This window comes from Calidris pugnax, unplaced genomic scaffold (genome assembly GCF_001431845.1).
Source record: "Calidris pugnax isolate Ruff unplaced genomic scaffold, ASM143184v1 scaffold25, whole genome shotgun sequence".
NCBI lineage: Eukaryota > Metazoa > Chordata > Aves > Charadriiformes > Scolopacidae > Calidris > Calidris pugnax.
Window position 1 is genome coordinate 3110029 of NW_015090805.1, and position 12302 is coordinate 3122330.

The window sequence follows — 12302 nt, forward strand, 5'->3', positions numbered from 1 at the left end:
CAGGTGTGGGGTTTCGTGTGTTTCCCAGCAGCATCTACCTACTGCCTACTAGTACCTACTGCCGATGTTGCAGCTTCCGCAAGCTGTCCTGGTCCCACCAGGGCTGGAGACTGTCTCCACCATGAGAAGCTCCAGCCCTCCTGAGGGCTGGGGGCAAGCCACATCACACTGCACCCTCCTGCTCCTCTCCACCCCTCACAGGGAGGGCTGCAGGCATCTCCCAGAGACCTTCCTTCTCACCCCCCAGCTCCATTTTGGGGGCCAAGGAGGCAGCTTCTTCTTCCACTTCCCCCGGGGCAGAGTGGGAGATGCAGAGCCCTGGAGGAGCGATGAGGAGGGTGGGACTTGGCACCCTGGTATGTGGAAGGTGGGGAGGCATGGGCAGGAGGGATGGGATGGGACAGCTGAGGGCTGTGACGGGCAGGAGGAATGAGGTGCTGGGCAGGTGGGATACAATCACTCTTGTAGTGGCAAATGGCCTTTGGAAAGCATCTTCCTCACTTCTGGGGGGGCTGGTGGCACCTGGTGTCTCACACACAGTCCTGCTGGAGTGGGCAGTGAACGGAACCTGTTCAAGAAGTAAAGACTCATTCTCATGATACAGTAACTGGGAGAGTGGATATGGCTCATCCCTGTGTCCTCTAACAGTCATCTCATGAATATGCATCCTGAGAACTCGTTAACGAGGGGCGAGGGTGGGGGGAGAGGTTGATCTTAATTTTGCTGTCAGAGCATTATATTCGAGGAACTGATAATGAAGGTCAGAAGGGCCATTTGCCATGGCTGCAAAAAACATAAATGAAAGCAGATGTGAAAGGAGGGCTGTGGGACCAAACCCAAGCGCCGTTGAAACCCAGTTTGGGGGACTTGCGCTCAAAAACCGCCAAGAGCTTTGCAATCTTTCCACACATCCTAGGAGCTACTCATAGGGGTTAACAATCAGTTTTGATTTTGGCTTGCTGCTAAGTGGCTAGTCCATACCTTCAATCTAATCTAGTTTGTACAAGACTTTTATTAAATTATAGAACGCTGAAGTATTTATATTTAGGAAGAGTGTCTCCACTGTCTTTTGTTTCCTGAGTGACACAAGCTTTATCTGATCTTCTGCAAGGTTTTTCTTGAATAATAACTATATTTGTCCAGAAAAAGTAAAAACTGATTAGCTCAACCTCATTGTATCGTATTTATTTCAGCAATTCTGTTGCAAACTAAAAGGTCTTAGTCCATGCTTGTATTCCAAACTCAGATGTATGAGTCTTAAAGTGCCCCATAACTCCATGAAGCCCAGAACAGAGTCTGAATCTGGACCACTTTGAAGCCTGGGACATGCCATACCCTTCCTGATGCCCCTAACTGCAGAATGTCCTCCTGGGCATCAGACCTGGCCTCAAGAGAAGGAGTGGAGATTTGCTTCCATTAGACAACCAGGGCCACCTCTCTCTGCAGGGAGCTCCCCTTCGTCGGGAGATGGGGACCCTCCCCTCTGGCCCCCAGGTCCCCCACCTCCTATGTGAGTGCTCCAATGTGGCTCATCCCTGTGTCCTCTAACAGTCATCTCATGAATATGCATCCTGAGAACTCGTTAACGAGGGGCGAGGGTGGGGGGAGAGGTTGATCTTAATTTTGCTGTCAGAGCATTATATTCGAGGAACTGATAATGAAGGTCAGAAGGGCCATTTGCCATGGCTGCAAAAAACATAAATGAAAGCAGATGTGAAAGGAGGGCTGTGGGACCAAACCCAAGCGCCGTTGAAACCCAGTTTGGGGGACTTGCGCTCAAAAACCGCCAAGAGCTTTGCAATCTTTCCACACATCCTAGGAGCTACTCATAGGGGTTAACAATCAGTTTTGATTTTGGCTTGCTGCTAAGTGGCTAGTCCATACCTTCAATCTAATCTAGTTTGTACAAGACTTTTATTAAATTATAGAACGCTGAAGTATTTATATTTAGGAAGAGTGTCTCCACTGTCTTTTGTTTCCTGAGTGACACAAGCTTTATCTGATCTTCTGCAAGGTTTTTCTTGAATAATAACTATATTTGTCCAGAAAAAGTAAAAACTGATTAGCTCAACCTCATTGTATCGTATTTATTTCAGCAATTCTGTTGCAAACTAAAAGGTCTTAGTCCATGCTTGTATTCCAAACTCAGATGTATGAGTCTTAAAGTGCCCCATAACTCCATGAAGCCCAGAACAGAGTCTGAATCTGGACCACTTTGAAGCCTGGGACATGCCATACCCTTCCTGATGCCATACCCTTCCTGATGCCCCTGCAGAATGTCCTCCTGGGCATCAGACCTGGCCTCAAGAGAAGGAGTGGAGATTTGCTTCCATTAGACAACCAGGGCCACCTCTCTCTGCAGGGAGCTCCCCTTCGTCGGGAGATGGGGACCCTCCCCTCTGGCCCCCAGGTCCCCCACCTCCTATGTGAGTGCTCCAATGGGACGGCTCTTGTCCCAAAAGCAGCTCATGAGTTTGAAGGTCAAGTGTGAGACAACTCCTTGGGCTGCTCCACAGACATGGGCACCTTCAAGGGGGTGTCCTGCCAGGGCCTGGAGACCACTGCCACCCCAGAGACAGTCTCTTTAAGTGCACATGGAAATAATTCCCTGCATGCTGGGCAGGTTTCTCCCCGGGGGTTAGGGAAGCCTTAGGGTGCCTGGGTCACCCCAACAGCTTTACATCAGGAGTGAGAGCTCTAGGCTGCAGTCACCTGTGCGTGCGTGTGTGAGCAGGAGCTTAAGATAGCTCTCCTTCTGGTCCAGCAGTAGAATCATAGAATCATAAAATGGTCTAGGTTGGAAGGGACCTTAAAGATCATCTAGTCCAACCATCAACCTAACCCTGCCAAAAAATAAAAAAAAATCACTAAACCATATTCTTGAGGACCATGTCAACCCGTCTTTTGAACACTTCCAGGAATGGTGCCTCAACCACTTCCCTGGGCAGCCTATTCCAATGCTGGATAACACTTTCCATGAAGAAATTTTTCCTAATATCCAATCTAAACCTCCCTGGCGCAACTTGAGGCCATTTTCCCTGGGCAGCTCTCAAAAAACAACCACCTGAAACACCAGATGGTGGGATAACAGCTTCTGCCACCCTGAACCTCTGCTGCCCACACAGCCCCTGCACCTCAGCCCGAACCCCAGTGCTCCCAGCAGCAGCAGCGTGGTGGGGCAGTGGTACCCGGCTGCAGGCAGGCAGCTGCACTTCAGTGGAGGTGAAGTAACTGCTGCACAGTAACCACAAATTAGTTACGGTGGCTTCTGTGTGTTAACTATCAGTGCGGGAACTAGTAAAGTTGTGAGCAACCTTGGGACGTTTCAGGATTTCTCCACCTGCCCCCAGCAGGCACATCCGACGGTGACATTACAGAATCACAGAATGATATGGGGTTGGAAGGGACCTCTGGGGATCATCTAGTCCAACCCTCCCTGCCAAAGCAGGCCCACCTAGAGCAGGTTGCACAGGAACATGTCCAGGCAGGTTTTGAGTGTCTTCAGAGAAGGAGACTCCACTAGCTCCCTGGGCAGCCTGTTCCAGGGGTCTGCCACCCTCAAGGTAAAGAAGTTCCTCCTCATGTTTAGGTGGAACTTATTATATTCAAGTTTATGCCCATTTCCTCTTCTGGCACCACTGAAAAAAGACCGGCCCCATTGTCTTGACACTCACCCTTTGAGTATTTATAGGCATTGATCAGATCCTCCCTCAGCCTTCTTTTCTTTAGACAAAGACCCAAGTCCCTCAGCCTCTCCTCGTAAGAGAGATGCTCCAGGCTGTTAATCATCTTTGTAGCCCTTTGCTGTACCCTCTCCAGCAGTTCCCTGTCCTTCTTGAAGTGGGGAGCCCATAACTGGATACAGTACTCCAGATGGGGCCTCACCAGGGCAGGGTAGAGGGGGAGGATTTCCTTGGCCATGGGTGTTGCTGTTACATCTGATGTCATTTGCTGCAGATGGTGACCCTGAGGATGCAAACAGGCCCTGCAGCATGCACCCAGGGCAGAGTGCTGCCCTGCTGGCACCCCGGGGTGTGCTGGGCTGGGTGCACGGGGTGATGAGAGATGCTGCTGTCCTGCCTGCCAGCTCTCCAGCGTGGAAAAGGCCTTGGCAAGCAGGGGAAGAAGTTTCATTTGCCTTGTCTGCAGAAATCCATGCAGGATCTGGAAACAGCATCAGCAATGGGGCCAAGAGCCCAGCACTGCACCCACCGTCCCTTCTCCCCGCACCCCCAGGGTTGCCCTCCAGCAGTGACAACCCCTTCCAGATAACTGGTCTTTCGAGTTATTTCCCTTCCTTGGCCACCAGAGCCTTATCAGCATCCTCGTATCCGGTGAGAGGCGGCTGCCTAAGGGTGCTCACCATGCTCAGCACAGCAGCTCCGTGCTCTCCAACCCTACAGGGCACCAGGGTCCCACGGGAATGGGGATTTTCAGGCTTAAGGAGTGGTGAGAGGGTGGTGGGAGGAGGTTGGGAGGGCTGGGCAACATCCTGCCCCACTGCACGGAGCATAGCGCCCAGCACAGGTGCAAGAGACTGACCCTGGTCCTGCAGCACCAGCCCAGGGGTCTTCTCCCAACACCTCCTGCTCCGGTGGGTTCTCGTGTGTGTGCCCATGGTGGGGTCTGCACTCCTGGAACCTTTGCTGCTCTCCACAGTCCCATCTGCTGCAGGGTGTCTCTGTTCCTCATCCCATCGCTCTGCAAGGTTGGGGACACATTTCCAATGAGCTCATTAGTATGTTGGGCTAAGATGTTTTCACACCAGGGAGCGAAGGGCCCCATGGCAGCTTTGGCTGCCCACGCTGGTGAAGGCACACTTATTATGCCCACACGTGAAACCCATGCGAGCCTCCTCCACCGGGACACATGGCCTTGGCTCCCTGCAGCTTAATTCAGAGGAAAACAGCCACACAGGACCTAATGTGCTTTAAACTGTGTGTGTCAAGTGTGCAGCATGAGGGGAAGCTGCAGGACATAGGGATAAAGCATCACTCCATGAAGGTCCATGCCCACTTCCAGCTCCTTGAAGGGGAATGTCACAGCTCCGGAGCTGGCTACCCTCTGCCTCTGCTGCCTCGTGAAAGCTTTTAAATAATTTTGTTTTCCCTCTGGACATCGGCGTCTGTGCCGCTGGCAGCCTGTGAAGCACAAGGAGATGCTGACTTTCCAGAAGTCCTGGCTGAAGTCTGCAAAGAGGGGTGTGGGGAGAGATAGATGAGAGACCTGCAGATGGCTGGGAGATGCCGGATTAGCCTGTGGTCAGACAGACTAAACCAACACCACCAGCAAGATAAGCATCTTGCTGGCCCTGCCCAGCCACCTTTTGTGTTACGGAGCCTTCCCCGCCTCCTCCATCTCCCCCCACCACTGTTTCATCATGGAGCCACCACCAGCAGCGGCACATAAATAGAGGGGCCCGGGCGAGCTGCGGGGCGAAGAACGGAGACGCCGCTCAGGGTCCATCACCGCACCCCAGCACCATCCCTCCATCCCACCATCTACCCTGCAGGTAACCAAAGCCCCATGGCGGTGGCTGGGACCCACGGGGACCTGGTGTGGGGCAGGAGGGGAGAGCTTCAGCCAGCCCCACAGCCTACTTTGCCAAAAACTAAGGGGGAGGTGAGACATCAACCCCAAGAAATTCTGTCCCAGGGCGAGCAGGGGGCTGTTCCCGCTGAATGACAAACTCCATATTGTGGTTTGGCTGGAAACGGGGCTCTGTTGAAGAAACCTGGTCTCTTTGCCAGGTGGGGTCAGGGGGTTTGGGGGTGAACGGGGCTGCCGGGGTTGGATAGAGGTTTGGGTGTGCAAAGCCTTTGACTTGCTGATGGTAGTGCCCTGCTCTGTCTGTGTGTGGAGCTTGGAGGAACCAGGTGGCTGAGGCTGGAGGGAGGTCTCAGCACGGGGCTGTGGAAGGGAGACCTTCACCGAGTGGCCCCCGTGTCACCGGGAGTGGGTCTGGGGGCCCTGCTGCCGGGCACAGCCACCACTCTGCTGGGAGCAATGAGAAAATAACCGGCAGATTAAAATGTGTGAAAGAAACGAAGGGGGGAACAGTGACTTACAGCAAGGATGGAGCAGAGTTAACAGTTACTTCATCAACCAAGAGTTTGTTTCAAAAGCAGGAAAGCTTTAAAGTTAATTACTTGGTCCCGTCTCCCTTTTTTTTTCAAATTGAAGTCCGATGGTGTTCATGCTTTCAAGCTTTTTTCCATACAGTTATGCAATTTGGAATTTTTTTTTGTTTTGTTTAACAAGTCATTTCAAGTAGCTGCCTGCCTGCAAAAGTAAGACATTGGGGCTTATCAAATGCACAGCGTGATGGTAATGATATAATTGTAATCAAAGTTGGCATTGGGAGAACGGGAGAAGAGACCCGGGCTGGAAGGACTCGGCGTGGGAGGGAAGCAGGCACATTCCATAGGGCATGACCTAAGGTCACTCGGGCAGGGGGAAGGGATCTGAAAGGCTGTCCTTAAAGAAATGGAGTGTTTTGAAAAGCTGGCAGTACCAAAAAAGAACCCTCAGCCTTAAAATAGAGGAGGGAGACAGGATGAGCTGCCAGGCGGTGCCGTGCCTCCTGGGCGGCGTGAGTGGAGGAGGAGGAGGAGGGAGCAGACACAGGGAAAAGGTTTCATGCCTGTGAATGACCCTCAGGTTGGAAAGGGACTGGACTAAAAAACCCCGAGGGAGGCAAGGAGCCTCAAACAGGAGTCCCCAGTAGCTGAAAAAATCTTCCTTAGGAGGTGAAGGCTTCACAGATTAGAACAAGGGTGAGGTGACTCCTGGGGGCTTCCCGAGAGGGAGTGAGGTGGCTGCAAAGGCCGGCAGCGGGCTGGGAGCTGGGAAGGGGCACCGCCTGAGGGGCTGGGAGCTGGCACCCAGACCTACTCCGTGGGGAAGCAGGGTCTCCATCACAGCAGTGGCCGTAGGATGAGCCTACCAAAGCAGGCAGTGCTTCTCTGAGCTATTCATCTGCCTGCGGCCGAATGCCTCCCAGGAACAATTAGTCACTGAAACATAAATTATTAGCATCAATACAGGGGTGAACAAGTGCCATTTGCTGGCCAGGGCAACCCTGCCAAAGCTCAGTGTGCGCTGAGCTAAGGTGGGCTTTGCTAACCCACTGCCCACATTGCAGCCCTCGGAAGGCCTGGTGGGTGGAGGACACCTCGGTCAAGCCAGGATGAGCTTCCAGGCACAAGGTTCTACGCTTTTCAGCAAACCCCCTGGTCCCAGCAAGCTGCAGGTGATCAAAACTATGGCTAATGGGGATGTCAGGGAGAGGTGGCTGTATCCTGCTTGCTTCAGACCTCTGGGGGGGAGTTCCATACTGGGGGGGGTTGCTGTGTCCATGTCCAGCGTGATGTCTCCTCTGACCCCCCTGTCTCTCCCCAGCAGCATGGCTCCCACCGGCCCCCTCCGCCTCTGGCTGGCCTGCCTCCTGCTCTGTGGTGCCACCCCGAAACCCACCTGCAGCCCCAGCGCCTGCCCCCCGTGCCCTGAGAGGGAGGTGGAGGGGCCGACCACCCCCACGGCGGGGGGCTGCTGCCCCCCCTGCCCTCCGCCCTGCCCTTGCCCCCCTTACCTGGAGAGCGACTGCGAGATGCAAGGCTTCTCCAGCGGCCACGTCCCCGCCGGCCGCTCCTTCTACATCGACTTTGCCCGCAAGCTGTGCACCTGCCAGCCCAGTGGGGACATCACCTGCGCCCCGCTCTGCCCCCCACTGCCCCACACCTGCCTGGCTGTGGGCAGCCCCGTGGCCGACGGTTGCCCACGCTGCGTCTGCTACGACGAGGAGGAGATGGCGGTCCCCGCCGGCACCACCGTCAGCCGGGGGACCCGAATTTGCACCTGCCCTCCCCAGGGGGGACAGCTGCAGTGCAGCGGGGGCCAGGGCAAGGAGTGAACCTCTCCTCTCAGCCCTCCTTAGGGCAGGAGGATGGGGGAGACCCCCCCGCCCCGGCAGCAGAAGGGCTTTCTGCACCTGGGAGCATCCTCGCTGAAAAAGTGTCCAATGCTTCAAACTGTCCTAGAGGAGACGGGCGACGAGCGCGGCACGGAGCCACGTGAGGGCAAAGCGTCCGTAGCTGGGGAGCTTGCTTCGGTGTAAAGTTTGTTCCATGGCAGTGGGCTAGGAGAGCTTAAATTGCTGATATAGCATGTAACCGGAACAAACACAGTTATTTATTTATTTGTAAGATGTGCTTTCGTATGTGTTTCTGTCTATGTAGCGCGTAGATAGCCCAGCCTTAAGTCAACTCGCTGGGCAAACTTCCTCCCTTGGATCCAGGTTTTTGCTTCCTGTAATTCCATCAAATTCAAAATGGTTGGAGCAAAATCAAGAAGATTGACTGATGTCCCCCTCTCCAGGCTTTTCTTAAAGTTGGGAGCGGGTTAGCATATGTCTACGTTCTTAGGAGAAGGCAAATGCCTCTCACGTGTCCATCCTCTGAAGCAAAGCCCAAAGGATGCTGGCAATCAAGGGTCAGTCCTTCACAGCTGCCTTGATGAAGCAGTTACCCAGGGCTGACCCCATTGACAGTCCCTGCTGTGTCCTGGTTCAGCAGAAATACCTCCATTTGCATGCCAGTGAGTGTGCCCTCCTCTGTCTTGCTCTCCCCTTGCTGCTGCTGGAGGCATAGCATATGGCAGAACTGCATCTTCTGAATGCTTTGACGTATATAAATACACACACACACACATGTATATGTACAGGGAGACTATTAAAAAGCATAGCTTCATCAGCCCGAGAAGTTACTAAGTGTTAATTGTGTTCTTTCAAGGCATTGAATAAAATCAATTTTACCAATAAACTTTTGAAGCTTTACTGACAAGCACACATATACTTTCTTCATCCATTAGCTGGTGTTACTGGGGCCAGGCAGACCTTTCTCCAGCCACCTTGGCTCCAGGTCTACCTGGAAATATTAAACGTGTCCCCTGGCTTCTTTTATATTCCTCTCTAATGCTCTGTCTGATGTTGGTCAACTGCAAAAAAAAAACCAGTGAGCACATGAAATTCAGGTGAAGGGGTAGATAAAAGCTGGAGGGACTGGGCAAATTTGCTTCTCGAGACAAAACAAGGGTCCTGGTCAACTGGAACTGTTGAAGGCTGACCCTGCTCTGGGCTCTAGTGAGCCTTGGCCAGAAACGTGAGAGCTCAGATGTCCAAAAAAACTGCCACACCTCAAAGCTGGGCCTAGGGAATACAGGCATTTGAGTGGCTGCACTGGCCTCCTCCGCACGGCCACCCCACCATTGGGCCTTGTGTCACTTGTCACAACCTCTTCCTTTTCCCTGGTTTCCTGAGGTAGGTGTTAATAGAGAAGGCAGCCCCTGGCCTCCCATACGTGGCTGCCCTGCTCCCAGGGGACATGATTCTGTCGTTGGGAAAAGGGTTTTACCCAACGTCCCTTCCCCCTCCGCTCTTCTCCATTGGATTGAAAAATATCTCCTAGTTTTTAATAAGGTTAAAGCTCATTGTCACCTTACAGACCAGACAGCAGACAGCCTGTGCTGCTGATGAAACCAGCACCACAAGAAATTCCTCCCATTACAAGTTTTAATTACATGCTGTCCAAGTATTTACAAATAGCTGAACGAATCAGGAAGAAATATTTCACTCAGAGGGTGGTGAGACATTGGAACAGGTTGTCCAGAGAAGCTGTGGATGGATGCCCCATCCCTGGAGGTGCTCAGGGCCAGGCTGGATGGGGCTTTGAGCAACCTGCTCTAGTGGGAGGTGTTCCTGCCCATGGCAGGGGGGTTGGAACTCCATGATCTTTAAGGTCCCTTCCAACCCAAACCATCCTGTGATTCTAGGAATTCACAGCCTGTACGTGCCTGCAAGCTGTGAGTATTTTAGTCTGTGGGGCTCCCTCCCATCCATGTTTGCCAAGCATTTAAGGAAATCAGGGTGGGTTTGCAAGCGTGGTGATGAGTTCTGCAAGCTGGTAGCGATTGTTTGGAGGGAGCCACAAGTGATTTGGGCAGACTCCTTGTCTCCTGGGGAGGGGGGTGGTCTGCCGGGGTTGTTTATCCTTTGTCACACATCTTATCTGTCCCACCACTTCCCCCCCTACCTTGCGTGACTGATAACCTTTGAAGAAGGGAGGATGACCGACAGACGGCAATCCCTGAATGGTACTGGGTTTGTGTGGCTGCTCTACATACAGGGTAAGCACGGGAACAAGGTGGGGTTATTCTTCAAACATCTGTGCAAAAAAATGTTCCTGCTGGCTCCTCTGCAAGCTGCCCATGAACATCTTCTTCTCGCTGCCACCATCTCTGATTTGAGGACAGCTTGCACCGCTAGCCTCTGCCTGGAAGCCTGACAGCATCTCTGCCTGCATTTCTCGACACAGCAATGAGCAGCCCCATGGTGTTGCTTTGCCCCTGGAAGCTGCGCCAGCACAGGGAGAACGGAAAAAAAAAACCTGGTCAAAGACAACGCACCTTTCAGTTGCCAGAATTTATTCATCAAAGTTTAAGGTCCTGGCTTCTAGCATGCTTTATTTGAACGGCTGTTGTCCTAGATTCTCCAGTGTTACTAATCACCCGTGTGCTTCTACACATTTTGGACTCAGTATTGCTGGATTATCAGTTATGTTTTTCCAGGTCAGATTTTCTCCATGGTCCGGATGACGGTGTAGTGTTGTGGTGGCCCATCGGCATGGGCACTGAAACTTTGCCTCACAGGTAGGCACGTGTTTGCAGGTACGGAGCCGTGCATGTTTCTTAAGTGCAGAGCAGCATACGAACCCTTGGGCATCCCTAAATTAGCCCTGAAAATTGAGTCAAAAGCTGGAATTTGCAACTCCTAAAAAGAACTCATTTTACATATAGCACAAAAAGTCCAGGGGGGTTGTTTGTGTTCTTCAGCATCCCATCACTTTGTAAAAGATCATCACTGCTGCTTTGGAACTGACAGGGCCTTGTATTAATGATTAAATAATTGATTTAAATAGAACCACGTTTTGGGCATCAGTTCTTTTAACATGCCCTCTCAGTTCCTGCCTCATGAGGCTGTAAAATATCAGGGCAAAACACCCACGTGTCCTTTTGGCACAACTATCCCCAGTGCCAAGAAAAGTGTCTACCCAAGCCCTTCTGCCTTTCCTGACACCTTGCCAGAAGAAGTCAATTCCTTCTGGGTGGGTGAGCAAACAGCTGTAGCATCTCCCCCAGCCTGTGTCTGTAAAGCCCTGCTTTAAGGGGGGTGGCGGCCCGTCATTCTGTCTAGGTATTATGCTCTGAAGTTATCAGAAATACTTCTTCCCACATTCAGTATCACACTGAAAAACCAGAGAGGTATTTCAGAAGAAACTGCAAACAGATATTGCTGGCTAATAGGAGAAATCCTGAGTGTCAGATGTTCTCTGCGTTACAAGCAGTGGCCTCTCCTTCTTCCGTGTGGGTGGGCAGGGGGGAGCAAATGTGTAGATTTGCCATGTAAAACAGATGTCCTCTGGGAAGAGCAATGGAGCTGACACTTGGGTTATCTCACTCAGAATTCCAGAACAGCAAGCAAGGGGCTGCATAAGAGGGACTCGCTGGTCAGGAGTTTCAGGGTAAACTCAAAATATGCACACTTAATGCCATATATATTTTGCTGCTGAAATTCGAAGCAGAAATGGATTTTTTTCTGACCATTTATTAAGTGTAATTTCTTTAAATTAAGGATCTGCATGATCTAATAGGGAAGGTTCTTGCATGTTTCCCTAAGGTGTGCATATTTTGTGATGCAGACTATTAAAATATTCATATTTCTATGCCCGAGACCTTTCACTGGGATGAACACAAACATAAAAAAAAAGCAAAAAAGCATGTACATGACATAAAAGACATACATTCACTTGGGAAAATAATGTACAAATTATTTTGGGTCTAAAGTGATTTAGCTTTAATGGTGCTCAACTATGGTTAAGGGCAGCTTATTTTTAATTATAATTCCGATACTGCATTTATAGCAGCATCCACAACTCAGTTCTGTAAAGTTACTGGGCTTTTCCCAGCAAAGCTGGCTTGGAATCTTGGGAATGATTTGCAGCGTCATTATTCAAGGCTATTCACCATTCAAAAGCTCAAGAGACACAGGCAAACGTCTAGGGTACCTCACCAAGGATGAATTGTTGCCAGCTTTCAAAGAACAGGAATACTAAACCAGTTGTTTGAAAGCAGAATGGAGCATTTCAGAAGGAAATTATGATTTCTGTAGCTGCTTCAAGTGTCACTGTGTTTACAAGTGAGTCAGGAGCAGCATTTCCCCAGCACCTAAAAAGGCAGGGCAGGTATGA

At 51.5% G+C, this 12302-nt stretch overlaps 1 protein-coding gene across 1 annotated transcript; it reads left to right on the plus strand.

Annotated features, from left to right (window-relative positions):
* The first annotated feature begins 5385 nt into the window (after positions 1–5385).
* On the plus strand, positions 5386–8819 carry LOC106885681 (fibulin-2-like). The gene is made up of 2 exons (XM_014938052.1): positions 5386–5512; positions 7405–8819. The coding sequence occupies exon 2, from the start codon at positions 7406–7408 to the stop codon at positions 7910–7912; it is 507 nt and encodes a 168-aa protein (XP_014793538.1). The 5' UTR covers positions 5386–5512; position 7405; the 3' UTR covers positions 7913–8819.
* Positions 8820–12302: the final 3483 nt, after the last annotated feature.